Source organism: Dermacentor albipictus, chromosome 3 (assembly GCF_038994185.2).
Source record: "Dermacentor albipictus isolate Rhodes 1998 colony chromosome 3, USDA_Dalb.pri_finalv2, whole genome shotgun sequence".
Taxonomy (NCBI): domain Eukaryota; kingdom Metazoa; phylum Arthropoda; class Arachnida; order Ixodida; family Ixodidae; genus Dermacentor; species Dermacentor albipictus.
The window spans coordinates 175781006-175798422 of NC_091823.1; the positions used below are offsets into that span (position 1 = coordinate 175781006).

Sequence of the window (17417 nt, forward strand, 5' to 3'; positions counted from 1 at the left end):
GGCCACCTTGGGACAGGGTCTGTTCAGCTCGCTTCTTCCTCGATGCAGAGTCCACAAAGCACTTTTTCAGTCCTTTCACAAACGTATCCCAGGTCGTAAGCATGTTCTCGTGGTTTTCGTACCACATGAGATCAAGATTCATGAGGGAAAACACAGCATTTGATAGCTGAGCTGCGGAGTCACGGTCGTTGTTTTTGCTCATCCGTCGGTACTGCTTCAACCACTCGTCCACGTCGTCTCCGCCAGTCCCGGCAAAGCTAGGTGGCTCCTTTTACAGTTGCGAAGAGCCAGTTGGCCTCGGAGCTTGAGTTTCTCGGAACATGCCTGCTGTTGAGGATGGCGCAAGTCCCGCCAGTCGACGACTGCGACGAGGTCCAGGTGGTAGCGATTCCGTCGTTGAATGCTTAGATACCCCGCACCTCCACCACTCTTTTATGGAGTGTGTGGAAGGTATTTATTTCAAGGAGCCGTAGGGCACATGAGTGCCGGTACTGCACGTCGTCCTTCTCTTCCTCGCTGCACTCTTAATGTTGTTGTTGCTGCTGATGCTGCTGCTCTAATTTTGTCGACGCACTGTAAAAGTAAGTATGTAACCCCCCCCCCCCTCTTATGCCCCTTGGGTGCTGTGGGAAATATGAATGAAAAAAGTAAGTAAGTAAAATAAATAGTGTCTCTTCAACATTTCCATTTCCAGGAAGGTTCAATATACATAGAAAACAGCGGCAGCCGACCTGAAGAAAACAAATACGACTTGAACCCCGATCATACTCATTTTATTATTGTTAAAGATGATACAGTGAACAAAACTGGGCTGAATTATTTCATGCTAAAGCTGGAACAGCAGCTATCAATGACGTCAGACGACGATAACGGTAAGTACCATAGCATTGCTCTCTATTGCACAAAAAATTATACCACTTAATAAATGCTTCATCTTCGTTGCTAAATGAATGTTGGTTTGTACACAGTAGTCGAGTCCGTGATATGTTGTATGTTAAGTACAGCCCTGCCTTTATTTCATAATCTTACGAGCCTGTTAACCATTCCTATGGTCAGCGTGTTGTCATGCTGCGTACCAATGGTATTAGCACGTGTAAACGCAGACTTGCGGAGCGTCCTCCTGTCGGGGCATCGACTACTGTTCAGCTCGTGATTACTCGTTGCTTTCGCTGTCTCATCGACATTGCTGTCGTATTGTGCATTACATGGCATGTTCCGCTCCTGTATACAGGAAGTCAATCTTGGCTTCCTGATATGGGATGGGTGATAAATTGTCCCATCCTAGCATTGGCCTACAGGTCGTGCCTGCGGACTCCCATCAAACGGAACCTCAAGGGACCAAGGAAATAAATTGTGTTTATCTGATGTTTCATGAACGAAGAGATTGAGCTGAAGTGTACCCAAGATGCCCTACTGAAAGCCAGATGCTTTATCGTCAACAGCACATAGTAGGTGTAACGGATTTTGTTGGAAGGCTTCACCTTACTATCTTTCTACTGGCATGCAGCCACTTACTACAGCTAGAAAAAATATTACTACAGATAGAAAAAAGAACACCCTTTTAGTAAAGAAATTGCAATGTTAATGAAGCAATCGCACTCGAAGTATTTCATAATTAATTTTGGCGAAAAAACGCTAGACAGAAATGCGCTAACAGTGATGTCTGTTCCAAGGCTATGGAGATTGGCGGCTCAGTTTTATTTTGCAGTAGTATATTGAGTGTAGTTTACCCGTGGTTTCAAAAAATGTGCTTCCATTTAGCAAGGTTGTTATGGTTTTCATTGCCTGAATGCAAAACCGTCTAATCGTAAGGTTATTATTCCATTTACCCTGCAATTCCGTTTAAGGGATTTTCGTTTAGAGAGCTTCTACTGTGAAGTTGTTTTCGCCATCACAGATTTTCTTGTGACAAAGTCCTAGTAGCTACAACGTAGCCCACCACACAATCCTAGAAAATGAAGGCTAGGCCAATTGTGGCCACCGGATATTCAGCTATGTACGGGCCTTTCTCGCCAACCTCACGGCCGCAATAGGAATAAGCTCACTAAAAGCTGTGATACCAGCCGCCAGCAGCGAAACGCCATAAGACACTGGCGTGTCACCCACGTTATTCAATATCGCGAAGATGAAACAACCTATAACAGTCACCAAGATTCAAGACATCAAACACGCGGTATTTGCAGTCCACATTACCCTCTGGACCACGACAGGTTCTGAGGGGGAAACGCAAGAAGCCCTGCAGAAAGTGGCTGACGTAGTCCAGACGTACCCGATGGAGAGCGGGCTAGAATGCTCACCAATTTCGTGACTCCCGCAAGACCATGCAAGACGATTTCCGACACAAGGGCAAGCTTAAAAATAGCCCCGATTCCATATCATCTGCAGTGCGAACACCACGCAGGCAACCAAAGAGGAACAACGCAGCAGCCTGCCTAATACGAAGTACGCCTTCATGATTACGTTGCGCTGAGTTTTCACTGTGTATATTAACGTGTATTTTAACACAAATAAAGTTGCGGTAGTTGGCACTTCGTACGTCCGCGTCCGCGTTCTCTCCTTTCTTATTTTTTGCCAATGTTAAACTCAGCGTAACCTAATCATGAACTTGCACCAAATAGCCTTTTTAATTGTTTTGCCAGATACACCGGCGCACTGGAGTTTCAGCAGAGGCCGGAAATAACGACCAGCTATGTCGACAACAAATTGCAGGAGGCATTCTCGGCCACCGGAAGCACCACCATCAGCCTCGTAAAATGAGGAGGTGGTCGTCACCCTTGCGATAATTTCCTACGAATTTGCAGATTCACATACAACTTAACCGACTCACAAGAAGCCTTCCGCAATTACAGTAGACGCATTATATCATGTATGGCACACCACAAGAAATAACCAGGTACCCGACGTTGTTTTTTATGGACACCAGGCCATGACACCCTCGACTAAAACCAGTGTGCGTACGTTGTAGCAGGAGGTTATGCCATCCGGGCGTTGCAGGAAGAGGACTCCATTCGAGCCAGTGCCCCTAAACTACAACGCGACCCTGCAACATTGTTGACTCGTACGTCGAACCTATCCGCCACCGCACAACAATCTCCCGCGAGATGAAGTGGTGGCGCGAAGGCAACTACAGACGAGCTCGTATACCCACTTAGGCATACTTCACGCCCTACATCGCACAATTTTCGAACAAATCTGTTTTAGGCTAGCATCAGTCAATCATGTCGCCTGGGCTCATGCCAACTTACAAGCAGCCCCTAAGGTCCGGCACCCTACACCTGAGCAGCGCGATGCCGTGATGACAAGCTCGAACGAGACCGACCAGGGACAGCTGATGAAAGCGGTCCTAGCATAGAAAATACCACATAAGCCCTAGACTGAGGGCCCCTCTCCACAAAGACTCAACACAGCTATGATTCAATAAATGTTATTTCCTCGTCCTCCTAGCACCTTTCAGCAAGACAGAACAAAATTCAACCTGTACATAATGCATGTGGCCACAATGTTTCGTCTTCTACTTGTGGACATGAGTAGCTTGTGAGCTTATTTATCATGAGATCAGGCCTAAAGAGGGATGACCACCACATATTTATTGATGCCGCTAACCATGCCTTCCTTTCACATCGTGAACGATACATTTGAATATTGCAATGGCATCGGCGCGTCAGCAAGTTCATTGACTGGGCACAAAAAGCAAACAAGCCTTTCTTTTAGAATTTACTGGTAAACTAAACGTACAGCTGACTGAAGAGTGTACACAAATAGTGAACAACCAGACGTTTTTTGTTACCGACAGTGCATGCGTGCTTGGTCGACTGTGAAAAATTGCTTCATTATACGGAGCAATCGCATGTTATGGAATATATGCAATTTTCAAAATAAGAAATACGGCAGAATTTCTGGTAAAAAACGCACATGTTCTGCATTTTAACTTTTACAGATGGTGGACCCCTAATAATACTGACACATGTACTTGTCATTATCGGGCGACATGTTTCACCGTCTAAGGAAAGTTTTCGCTCAGCGCAGAACGCGTCTACATCTATAGGAAGTTTCTAGAATGTTATCGATGCTTCTATCCGCTGTCTGTTGTCGCCGAACCTTGTGTAATCTGATTGCACATATGCGCGACGCGAATCCTGTAGAACTTTGTGGAAACCCACCGTGGTTGCTCAGTGGCTATGGTGTTGGGCTGCTGAGCACTAGGTCGCGGGCTCAAATCCCGGCCACGGCGGCCGCATTTCGATGGGGGCGAAATGCGAAAAACACCCGTGTACTTAGATTTAGGTGCACGTTAAAGAACCCCAGGTGGACGAAATTTCCGGAGTCCTCCACTACGGCGTGCCTCATAATCAGAAAGTGGTTCTGGCACGTAAAACCCCATAATAAAAAAAAAACCTTTGTGGAAGGCACGCGGGTCCCAGTGGTTACTCTGGAACATTCGACGACTGACCTATAAAAGCCGACGCGCTCGACCCGCGGATCAGATTTCGACAACCGCCGACTGTGTTCGCCGCTGTCGCCTTTCTTTGAGTATAGCCTGTTCTTGAGGGCACAAGTTCGTCCAATAAAACAGTAGTTTCGTATTTCCCACTTTGGCTGCTTTCTTTACCGTCATTACGACGTGACAATACAGTAGTTGTGCTGCTCCGTTCGAAACACAGAATTCCGTATATTTGTAGGGCGAACATCCATATTTTTTGCTGGGAAAACTATACGTGCTCTTTTAGGGATCACTTGCACTCACAGAGTTTCATCTATCAATTCACTAGTCAATAGTCAATAGGCAAGTCAATAGTCAATTTAGTAGTCAAACTGCACGCATTATTAACAGATGCACAAAGTTTGAGAGCTCGCCTTCTGCCAAAGGCTGCATACCAGATGGTACATTTAAATATATATCTTCGAGCACTCTATTCCGGTGGAAGTTGACCCCCAATACGGCCCTTGTGGCGATTATTATATGCGCAAACATATTTAGTCGTTTGCAATGTTTTCACATTATTTGGTGTCTGCGCTTTGCAGCCTATAATGCAGCATATAAGCTTATGTGAACAGCGAGCGGTGGGCATACGTATCGCTGTAAACAAACTTGTGCCACTCTATTGCTGGTGCACTGGGAATGATATTGGTGCTGTACACAAAACGTTGTGCGCAATATAAGTCAGCATCCCAAATTAAGGCAGGGGTATAATGACCGTAATTGCATTTACATTTAGCATAAAATGGTCTCAAAGGGAATTCGCTGCCTGTGGAACTAAGTGCTACTGCCAGATGAAGTGTTTGAATGCCAGAAAGAACCCAAGAGTGAAGGGACTCTACTGAATACTAGAGTAGTTGCATGTGCATTTGAAGCGCTCCTTGCCTCGCGCCTGGCCGCAGGCCACAACTCGCTGCGCGTGCAATGCCCGTCAAGGAGGAGTGAGTTGGTTCTCGTCCGTGCAGTGGGTGCAGCGTGATATCAAAATAAGATTAAGCATTTAAAAACCCAACGTTCTGGGAGCTAGGTCTTCGTCGAATTAGCTCCGGCCGATTTGGTGACCCGCTAAAGAACAAGCCAGCCGTTGTGCTCTCCCTGCTGGTGACGACGCCCAGGAGGTCGTCTGACCTGGTGGTGCCGCGGTGGCCGCGTTGGACACAACAACCTGCCACCATTTTCGACCAGCAGCCCCAGCACCAGGCTTCTGCAGGTCGAGGAGCACATTATCCGGCATACCACCAGTCAACAAAGTTGTTCCATGTGGTGTTCTCCTTGCCTCCGGACGTCGCCCAGGACTTAGCGGGTGTTACCACCTCGCCAGACCCGACCCACTCCTTCGATACGATAACAGCGGCTATTATTTCCTGCGAGTCAGAGACCGCGTACAGCAGATTCCACCATCTTCTCACAGCTACGGACCTCGGTGACAGTCGCCCTTCACAGCTCCTTCGACACATAGGCCATATTCTTGGCGGAGCATCCGCCTTTCAACAGGACAAACTGCTACATGAGTTGTTCCTCCAGCGCCTCCGGCAGAACATGGTCCCAGTTCTCGTGGCTGCGGATGATGTGCTATTAGACAACCTCGCTGAACTGGCTATCCGTGCTGCGGACTACTGGCGGGCCCCTAGTCTCAGCGCCGTTATGACCACTCCTCAGCCCCTACACTCGCGAACAGAGAGGGCCATCTGGACGCCCTGTACGGATTTCTATATGACCTCGCAGCCTTCTTACGCGGATCTTCGTTGAAGTTCCAACCTCGCAGTCCCCCCCCCCCCCTCCCCCAGCACCCCCGTGCTCTCCGGAGCTTCAATCATCCGACGTCGCACGCGACAGCTCGTCTTCCGTGATCGGCTGGTACCACCGAGTGTTCAGCACCTCTGCTCACAAGTACATCCGTCCGTGCTCCTGCCCGGGAAAAGCCTGCACCGGCCACTGAGAGCGGCAAGTAGTATTACTCGAAGGACATGCCGCCCTTTCTAGGTCTCCGAAAAGATGAATGGCACTTGCTTCCTTGTCGATACAGGAGCGAAGGTCAATGTCATACCAGCCTCTTGTGCAGATCACCGTTGCAACGAGCAGACCTGCCCGGTCCGAGCGATAAACAACTCCGCCATCTACACATACGGTTATTGGTCTCTTGCACTTAACCTTGAATAGCCCCGTACCTTGCGCAGGACTTTCTTCCTTACTGACTTCTCACAAGCTCTCCTCGGCGCTGACCTACTCAGTTTCTTCGCACTTGTGCTAGACATACATGCTCATCGCCACATAGATCTCAGTATTCGCCTGCCCTCGAATGGCGTACTCTGCACCACCTCTGCGAGGCGGTTTGGAGCTCTCGCACCCACTTTGGCGTACGAAAAGGTCCTTACGGATTTTGCCATTTTTACGAAACCGCATATCAGAGAGTCACCGGTGAAGCGCTCGATCACTCACCACATCAAGACCACTAGACCTCGCGCCATTACTCGGCCCCGCCGCCTGTCTAGAGACAGCCCCGCCATCGCTCATCGCGAGTTTGAGCACAAGCTTGAACTCGGCATTGTGTGACTTTCTTCAAGAAACTGGGCATCACCACTCGACATGGTGCCAAAGAAATATCCTGAAGACTTGTGACCTTGTCGGGATTACCACGCTCTGAACGCCCACACCTTACCAAACCGTTATCCACTTCCTCACATACAAGACTTCACAACGAATCGGGCTGGGTGAACGATCTTCTAAAAAATAAGTGAAAGCTCATCATCAAATTCCTCTGTGTGAAGAAGTACACAAAAAGTACCGAGCGCAAGAGCAGACGACATTGCGGCCGTCCTCAACAAGAGGAAAAGAAACACGAAGGAGGCTCGTGCAGCGCATGAAAAGGCTCTCGCGCAACGGAGATCGTTCGAACGCCAGCGCGACTAGGGCCACCGGGCCTTCGGAACCCACATCTCCTGGCGAGGTTCACCTGACCGGGCGTCCGTCTTCGGGACTGGGAACGCCTCAGGTCGTTGCCTTGCACGAGACCCCGGAACGGCCTGCTGCAGCCTCGAACCCGCTTCTACGCGCGACGTTCGGGTGACCGAGCGTCCGTCATCGAAACGAGCGCCTGGGGCCGTCTTCCTGCTCGAGACTTCAGAGTGGCCTGTTCGCGTCCACGGAGCTGCGGGCCGTCCGCCTTTTCCTGCCACGTGCTGCTGCGTCTGCTCTACCACCACGCCGGTCATCACTCGACGAGCGAGTGTTCCACTTCAAGAACTCTACGCCTCACCACATTCCGTACTTCAACCGCAACCTCGTGAGACTATTTCTTTCCCGTTTACGAACAACCGTGTATGTGTGGGGCTAGTTTAAGGCATTCTTCGTGTTTACGTGCCGTCCAATATAATTGTCGTGTGTTTCTGATCATGCACCGTCTCCTCCATCTTCCTCGCGTCACACGCTTTGCAACGTGACCGTCCTAACATCATCACACTCTGGAACCAGCTGACGTTCCCAAGATGTCCATTACCAGTCATTACAATTTCGGCCTCTTCGAGCATGCGAGGATTCCTGTTGGAATTGCGCATCACTGCATGGAGTTTTCAGCGCACTATCACGAGGTCACACGAAATGTCATTATTCGCCTACGTTAATGATCTCCTCGTCACACGCTCCTCCGGCGACAAGCATGAAGCTCACCTGCGCCCCCTTTTTCGCCGAATTCATGATTACAGTCTCGTCAATAATCTGTACAAATGCCTCTTCAGCATCGCCAACATGTAGTTCTTAGGTCACGTTGTCACTCTACAAGGCATCCAGCCTCATGCCTGCAGAGTGAAGGCCATTCAAGACTTCCCACCCGCGACTAAAAAGACTCAGACAATTCCTGCGCCTACTGAACTTTCATCGCCGCTTTCTTCCGATGTGTGTCAATTTCATGAAACCTCTGGCTAACGTACTGACTATTCAAAAAGATCCGGCTGCGCCACTTGAGTGGACTGATAATGGTGCATTTATTTCGCTACTGCCAAGAAGGCCCTGGCAGACGCCACCATAGTCGTACATCAAGTTTCTTATGCCCCAAGTTATCTCACCACCGATGCATAGAGCATGGCCAATGGCGCAGTTCTCGAGCAACACGTATCTGGTTGGCTGCCGCAAACAGTTTTTCTCGCAGAAACTCTTTGCGGTGTACCAAGCCAACAATCATTTGTGGTGCTTCCTGGAGGGCCCACACTTTCACGTCATCACAGACCATAAACCCCGAAGGTTTGCCTTCCATATGAATCGTGGCAACTACTTTGTACACGGGAGATTCGCCAACTGTGATTTATCTCCGAGTTCGCAGTCGATCTCTGTCATGTGCATGGGCTGGAAAATGCTGCCGCTGATGCATTGTCCTGCGTCGATGTCCTGATGTCCTGATTCGGCTACTGATGAATTCATCGGCGTCGACGACCTGGCGGCCCAACTACCAGTAGACGTAATGGAGCTAGCAACCACACAGCGTGGTGACCCTGAGCTTCACTGCCTTCGTTCCTGATTCACGTCTTTGTCCTTCATTGACAACCCCTTTCCGTTTTCTTCCTAATTCATAACGTGCGGGACATCCACTGGTGTTCCTCAACCTTTCGTGCCTTTGGCCTTTTGACGCACAATTTCTGATCAACTGCATGACCTCAGCCACCCTGCAAATCGTGCGACTCTAAAGCTAGTCACTACTCGCGTCCTTTGACCTAGCACCAATGCAGACTTCCGTCGCTGGGTGTTAACTTGCTGTCAATGCCAGCGTGTTAAGAGGAATCTTTAGTTCGGGTTGAACTCTGACGGCACCTATTTCAATTCTCGTAATATGCAGAAAAAGTTTTCTGAGGTAACACCTGGATTGATTTTAATGACATATGTTAAATTTTAAAGAGAATGTTAAATTCTAGTGACTGTTGGAAGCCGAATTTCGATTTATGGCTTGAATATTGTTAGAGAAGTTTTGAGAAATTCGAAAGTTAAAAAAAGTGGAAGCACTCAGTTTAGAAATAAATAGCTATGCAACAAGAGCAGATAACGCGGTGCAGTAATTGGCATCCATTAAATCATTCACAGCAGACACATTAGATCTACGAATGTATATGTTATGGGAATATGTTACGTTGGGTGCAAGGGTTCGGCCAAAGCTCTATTTTCACAATACTGAATTTTCTATGGAATCATGTATAACACATCACTTTCGTCTGCTTTATATGTAGTACAAGTGCTATTCACAGGATTGTGATATCATTTTACGTTGCTGAGGTACAGAGTTGTAAACCTGACAGTTTTGTTTTCTGAAAATTGGCGCTATTTGGCTAATTCTTAATGAAGAATTAATTACCTAAATCAAAACTTCAAAAAGACCAGTCACTTGATTTGAAGTTTTTAATTGCAACAAAACTCGTGAAATTTGGCGCAGTGATCGCCGAGAAAAACGAATTCTCCTTTTACACGTATTTATACAGGAACACCCGAGCTTCCTATATATACTTCCTCGTACTTCCTGTTAGGGTTCACCGCCATACTTTTACGTATTATTTCCCATTTCGGCCTCCCGACGAGAGGTTTACGCACGTCCAACTGGACATTTTCGGCCCTCTCCCGACACCACGTGGGGCTTGTTACCGGCCTACATGTGTGTATCGCTTCACCCGATGGCTAGATGCATTAGATCCGACAGTGTTAGTCTTTCATAATACTCCAAAATATCTAACCTCGGTAAATACCTGTCCATTCATTGCGACACCACAATTACGCATATTCTCACCTGTTTATGTATTGTCAATACTTCCGGTGAGATGTAATCACAAGCATCTGCCAGTTCATCTTGAAATAAGACCGACGAGCATGCGCGTTCTAGAATAAGGTTCGCGAGCATGAACCGATGTGCGTGCAAACTACGCGAAGCTGACCTAAGTTGAGAGCCCTATAACTGTGGGTGCTGCCGGAGCCGAGATGGCGTAACACATCAGCCTATCTTTGTTTTTTGACTCAACATGCCGGATCATTTGTTCCATGAGCGCTTTGACTTATGACGCAGTTCATTATTTACCCGTCTATTACATGCACTAACCAGCACAAATTATCACTGTAAGGAAGCAGTGGTGGAGCTTGGATGGAAGCTATGAGCGTCCCCTTTAGAACGGGGGATGGGTTGAACCACAAAGCTCACGTTATTATATTGCCTAATATCCCACCCATGTTAGAAAAAAAAGGAATACGAAGAAGAAGCGCCCCGAAGAATTCCCATCACCAAACTTTGCCAACTCCCTTTGGGAACTTTGGTATTGTGCGTCTCCGTTTGGCCTTTCCCAACTTTTCTTGCAGCAATCTTCCAATCGCTTTTTACTAATCTCTACTAAGAACATGTTTGTTTGGCTCCTGCTCTCGTTGAAAAAAAGGGCTCCAAGGAGGCAAGAGGCGCCTAAATTGACCGCTGGGCAGATATCTTCATATTCTAGTGAAGAATGCTCTGTCTTTTCCCTAGCTTCACCGCACCCAATCACATGCCTCTTCTTCCTTGTTACATCTCGTCTTAAAAGCGCGTGCTCTAAGGCCTCCCGGTCTCGCATCGAAAAGTAGTTAGCTTCCCTTTGAGTTATCATAAATTGTTTTTTTCGTGATATCGTTTGTTCCTCTTGTGCGGTTACTTATTGCACGTTTCTTTTCCATTGCCACCACCCAACAGATTATCTCAGCCTCTCCAGTTTTCCCCTTGACATCCGTTGCTGCCATGTTGCCCACCACACCGATCGCATACTCGCTGGTATGTCCTCCACTGTGAATCAATGTTTTTCTTGCACAACTGTTAGAAAACTCTCCCAGCCCATTTACTTTTTTCCGCATTCCTCAATCGTTCTTAATTATTTTACTGAGAGCTTCCCTCACTACAAAACTTGTCACCAGCCCTTGTAGCTTAGTGGATATGGTACTACGCCGCTAAGCATGAGGTCCTGGGATCGAATCCCGGCCATGGCGGCCGCATTATGGTGGGGGGAAATGCGAAATCACCCATGTACTTAGCTTTAAGTGCACGTTAAAGATCCCCGGGTCGGTATTTGCGGATTTCTCCACTACGCTGGGTCCCATTATCAAAGTAATGTTGGCACGTAGAACGCTATAATGTTTTTCAAAACTTGCCCAGCCCATATCGCCCTGCACAGCTTCATTTGAAGTCTTCGCGTGAGCGCTCAATGCGAGGCGTCCCACTGACCTTTGGTTCCCATCGAGTCCTGATTGCACCCCCGATTTCAACCAAACAACCCCACTTCCAAATGTAAGTCCCGGAACAATTATACCTTTCCACATACTCTCGAGCATCTCGTACCTATTGTATCCCCATAGAGCTCTGTGCTTCATTATCGTCGCATTTATTTTCCCATTACTGCTATTGTTTTTCTTGTTTCTATATATGTATTGCCTTCGTTTATTCATATACCAAAGTATTTATATCCTTTTACGCGAGGTATTTCCTCTCCTTTTATTGTCACTGTCTGTTCGCTGTGTCTATTGAATACCATGCTGCACAATTTTCATCGCTCAATTTCATACCTTCATTCTCGCCTAACTGTCCACAGATATTAGCCAGGCGTTGCATATCACTTAGCTTGTTAGCTACACTCTAAAAACTAGGAAGGGTATCGCAGGAGTGAAGCGGCCGGTTCACTCTTCAAAGCGTCGTTTTACTCTCGCAAAATGCCGAGGAGAGTGAAATGCATTGTTCACTCTCTCACCAAGGAGAGAGTGAAATGTGCTTTTCACTCTCCCCCTTCAGAGAGAGAGAGTAGTTCTACTCTTGCGGCAATAGAGAACAAAACGTAGCGTGATCTTCTGCTTCAACTGTAGGTGGCTGGCCCCGAACATGGCAATGTATCATTCATGCACGCTGAGCAAAGAACACATCGTTTTGCTTCTAAGAGAACAGGCCGCCGCAGTTCAAAGGAACGCGTAGCGAGCGCTCTACTTTTTCACTCGGAGTTCTCCACCGCGCGCGCGCGCGCTCAAGATCGCGGAACAACACAGCACCGGAGAAAGGTGATCTTTTATTGTGTCTGTAGCTCTCAATTTACTCATCACGGCTTTTCTTTGAATGCCTCAACCGTTGAGCTTCCTGCTTCTGCTCCTCCAAGTACATTTGTCGCCGGTTCCATGTGCCTAAAACTGGTATCTGCAGCTCCTTTGTAATTTGAACTTTAAGGATGTCGCTTTCCTTCTATTACCTCCACAGACAATTCTCTGTGACATGCGAAGAATGTCACAGAAGGGAAAAAAAAACACTTGGCAATGTCTGCTATGTCTAGCCAAGTGTACAAATTTAAGGACTTTCCAGTACTTCTAAAAATTCCAGGCTTTTCAATGCCTTGAAAATGGCATTTTAGAAATAAAGGGTTTTCAAGGATCGCTACAAACCCTGGTTTCTAGCACCTAAATAATTTTACAAGCTTATTTTGGCATGGAGTTCGGAAATTCATGCTTTTTAGCTAACGCTGCATCATCTCTGTACATTGAAACCACGAGAGCGCAACCATTTTGGAGTAAAGAAAAATACTGAAAGCTTTTAATACCACTCTTTTTCTATGGAGCTTCGTATTGCCTAGTTAGGTTTACGAATGTGCCTGGTTTTGGTGGGCGTTTCTTCGACATTTTCTGTGAGAAGTAGATGACTAACCCCCGTATTCAGAAATGTATATTAATACAAAGCCCATGCTTGACTTTATATAAACGACGCCTGGTGCGAACGTCCCCCAGACGCTCACTGCCTTTCTTTTGGTGCGTTCACGACTTGCGTCATTTAGATGAAGTCAAGCATGGGCTTCAAGTTATGATGCATTTCTGAATATGGGGGTAAGCGTGCGCTATTTCGGGCAACGCATTGTGCCACTGACACTGAGAGGAAACGGGGAAAACAAAGTTAACGCCCTATACTCCTAAACTTTCGCGTACCTGTGGTGTGCGTGTATCGTGGAAGAAGAAACAGCGCTAACACCAGGACGAAAAAAAGCATCGACCACACCAGCGCTTCGTGGTGTTGTCCATGTTTTTGCGTCGTCCTTGTGTTGCGCTGTTTCTTCTAAAATGCTCAACCAACTAGCCGGCAAGTCTATCCTGTGCATATATATTGAACACACGTATGAATGTAGGTGGTCTTCGAAGCTTTTAGAACGAGCACTGCCACAGGATACGAGCAGTGCACGCGTAACAAGTGGACACATTACTCATTTAAACATGCGTGCCAACGCATGTGACGCGGCTATCGGCATAAGCAGTCTCCAAATGCTGGAATGCGTGCTCTTCAAAACGCTAACGATCCGCTGCTAATGCAGGACAACAGCTCACAGCGGACTGAACCAAACTCTAAACTAATGCACTTGAAAAGAACGCCTACACGGCAGCGTGAGGCACGTCGAAATGCCTGGTACTGGCATCGCAGTTGACCACATACGAATGGAACTGGCGGAAAAAATAAACAGAAATGCTCACCAGTATACGCGCGACTTAAATTCACATACGTGGATGGTTGGCACGATACTTTGTATCCGCGTATTTTCGGAGAACATATAATGCATGGACTGGAAAAGCACTCGATCGTGAGCTGAACGGCACATTTGTTATTTTCCTGGGGTGACGACAAGCCGTGAATAGTTCTCACGTCGTCGTCTACGTTGTATTCCTCCGTTAGTCGTAGCAAGGAATGGAAATGATGCAAACGCAAACGTATTCCAGTACGCAACAGCACAGCACAGCACACTGCAGAGAAACTCCAACCACCGCAGCCGATTCCTCAAATACATTTGTTATGTATATAAGCTCTAAAACAACACGATTGAGCGTGGTGGCTTTGTGGTGTAATGGTTAGGATGTGTGCTTTGAATTGTATAGATGCGAGTGTACGCGGGTTCGAATCCACGTGATGTATAGAGCAATGTGGTTCTCCATAAGTGTGTGATTCCCTCGACTATTGTGTTCTAATTAGATTATGTGTCTCCTGATTGTGAAATATGCGAAAATATTTGCGGATTAAATGTGAATTAGCTTTTTTTTCTCCGCAGTGGCGTTCGGGACACATACGCATAGGCCGATTACGAGCCGTCACGACTCATGGTAGGCAGCAAATAGCCAGGAAAAATGACTTTAAAATCCTGCATAACATTGCTCACGCCTAATTCTGAAGGCCGCTTGGAATCGGGCCACTGAGTCTGAGGAGCCGCCTAGAGAACGGTGTATCAGCGACCCTAATTTGATCTGATTTCCTGCCTGCATGCGTGGCCAGGACTTCGCTAAGAGGGTATTGGGAAGAGTGGTTGCACTCTGTTTGGGCGAGTAGAAGTACTCGGTCTGGTGGAGTGCCATTACCCCTACGGTGAGAGTATTACCACTCTGCGGAAGAGTACTAGCACTCCCTGTGGGAAGAGTATTATCACTCTGCAGAAGAGTACTAGCAATCCCTTGCGGCGGAGTAACAAAACTCTGTCAACAGGAGTTGACCTACTCTCTCTCAAAGAGGGTCGATCTACTCTCGAAAAGAGAGTGAAATATGGGACAAGCCGCTACTCCCTCAAAGGGAGTGCCCGGCACTCTCTTAGTTTTTAGAGTGTAGCAATACAATATCGTGCGCATAAAACAAACCTGGAAGCTGCTTCCTTACTACTGTACTCGCCTGTATGTAGGAGAAATTAAACCCGATAAAACTTCCCTCAAGAGCCCTTTCTATGTTACCATGCACATCTTAACAGCAGCGGGGTTAAAGGGCACCGATTCATCAGTCCCTTGGTGATGTGGACTTTCTCATCGCTCCTCATCCCTTCCTATTCAACGCAAACTGTATTTTGTAGACAAAAATCTCTTAAGAGCTTTATTCAGTCGTTGCCTATGACTTCCCCTTCCAGAATATTCCATTTTCTGCGTTTACGTTGTCATAGGCTGCGCTAATGTCCAAACAACGCCAATAAATGTCAATAAAATAAATATGTCAATAAAAGCCGACGCGCTTGACCCGCTGATCAGATTTTCGACGATCGCCGACTGTGTTCGCCGCTTTCGTTGTGCTATAAGTGTAGCCTGTTTTGTGGGCACAGGTTCGCCCAATAAAAGCTAGTTTTGTATTCCACCGTACTGCTTCTTTCTTCGCCGTCACTACCACGTGACAATATAATGGCCCCCTTTTTTGTCTGGATAGTTCAATACTTATAGTAAGGGCAAATAAGATCATCTTGACGCTTGCCGATTCTGAAACCATTCTGAAGTACTCCCAACAAACTATTATTCTCTGCGCGTGTTTTCAGCTTTAATTTTATCACCTCATTGCAAACCTGTTTATTGAAGATGTAATGGTCTACGGTCTATATGAGTCAATTCTATCGTTTTCCCCTTGACCTTGATAAATTAAATTAGTTCTACTTTGTCTCCAACTGTCTGGTACACGTCTATTATTTCAGTTTTTTTTATACTGCTTTCAAGAGAGCTTCCTTACTTTTCGTCCTAGCTCATTATTCAGCCTATCGGAAACCCCGTCAAGCCTTGTGGCTATGCGTTTAGAAATTTTCTCTTCATTTTTTTTTCCAGTTCAAACTTGTCAGCACCAGGGCCTTTTTCTAACTGGCTTTCTTCCATGCTCTTTTCGTTCCTGAAATACAACCTCGTTATTGCCTTGTAAAGATTCGGCTGTAATTTTCGGGTGTAGTTTATTACCGCCTCTCCTTCCACTTAGTTTTCATATTTATCTATGATATGTTGTTGTATTGTTCCAGACTTCTTACCTAATAAGTTTACGTGGCTCAAAAATATTCTAGGTCAGCCTTCTTTTCCTGAAGTATTTGTAACAACCGACGCGAAATATCACCTTTTCTTTTTGCTTGAACCTCTATTTGATCCGTAGATTTTTTTCACTCTGTATATTTCCGATTTTCTGGCTAGTTCATCCTGCAGAAAGTGCGCTTTTTTGCCTGCCTGTGGTCTCATGATGTTTTCTGTCGCTCGGCGATCGCTTCTTTTGTGTTTCTGTTCCACCAGTTTTTTGGTTCCTTTTGTTTTCTTCCACCGATCATGGTTCTTTTTTTTCCGTAATTCTGCAGTTATTAGACTTAGAAGCTCACTACATTCCCACTGCTTGTTTGGCCATTTGTTAAGTTCTTTCTCGACTCCAGTAACTTATGTGCTACTTGTTCGGCACTGAAATGTGGACTGAAGATATTGCGCCCCTTACTCTCTTTTCTAACGACATATCTAAAGGATGCTAAAGGATACTGAAGGATGCTCTCACTATCCTACAATACCAAATATATGGGAAACACACCTGCGCACGCCGCGAAAAAAAGGAAACGAAGAAAATTAACCTACCCAATTACAATTTAGAGCCTAACAAAATCTGCAAATTAATATAGAGAAATGAGCTCATAGCCACCATGGAGCTCTGAAAATCTGTCCGGCACCAACATCACTGACCAGTTTCAAGATGATAGAGAGTGGCACTAGCGGACATCACGCACATTGTTTATTCATAAAAGAAAATGACGAGCGGCCTTAGGGTGGGGCACGTGCAAAACCCCCGAAAAGACAAGATTGAAGAATGTCCTTATTTCTGCAAGTCCAATCGCAACAATAAAAGCCATAATATAGCCCCATCATTATAATATTTGGCATGAAAGCTACGAGCATGAGCGACGGCTACGTTGTAAATCAGGTGCAATCGCGCACCATTTGATCTATTTCTGGAGCTTCTCCGGCAAATTATGAGCGTGCATTTGACTTTATTAAAATGAAAAAAATGGCAATACTTCTAGCACCAACGTATAAACTTGTCTTTAGTACAAGGATATATAACACTGGTATTTCTTAATTTTTTTTTTGGTGGCGCCAAGTGTAATATTAATGGAAGCTGACGTATAAATGCCCACTGTGTTTCCAGCGCTGCATGGTGCCTTTGGGAGGGCCTAATTACAAAAGGAAA

The 17417-nt window shown here is 46.5% G+C and overlaps 1 protein-coding gene across 2 annotated transcripts in view; it reads left to right on the forward strand.

Annotated features, from left to right (window-relative positions):
- Nucleotides 1-17417, forward strand: part of LOC135900506 (transient receptor potential cation channel subfamily M member-like 2) — a 382962-nt gene that overhangs the window by 87320 nt on the left and 278225 nt on the right. For both annotated transcript variants that reach the window (XM_070536288.1, XM_070536289.1), the window contains one exon: nt 695-872. In XM_070536288.1, coding sequence (XP_070392389.1) covers nt 695-872 — 178 coding nt within the window. The remainder of the gene's footprint in view (nt 1-694; nt 873-17417) is intronic.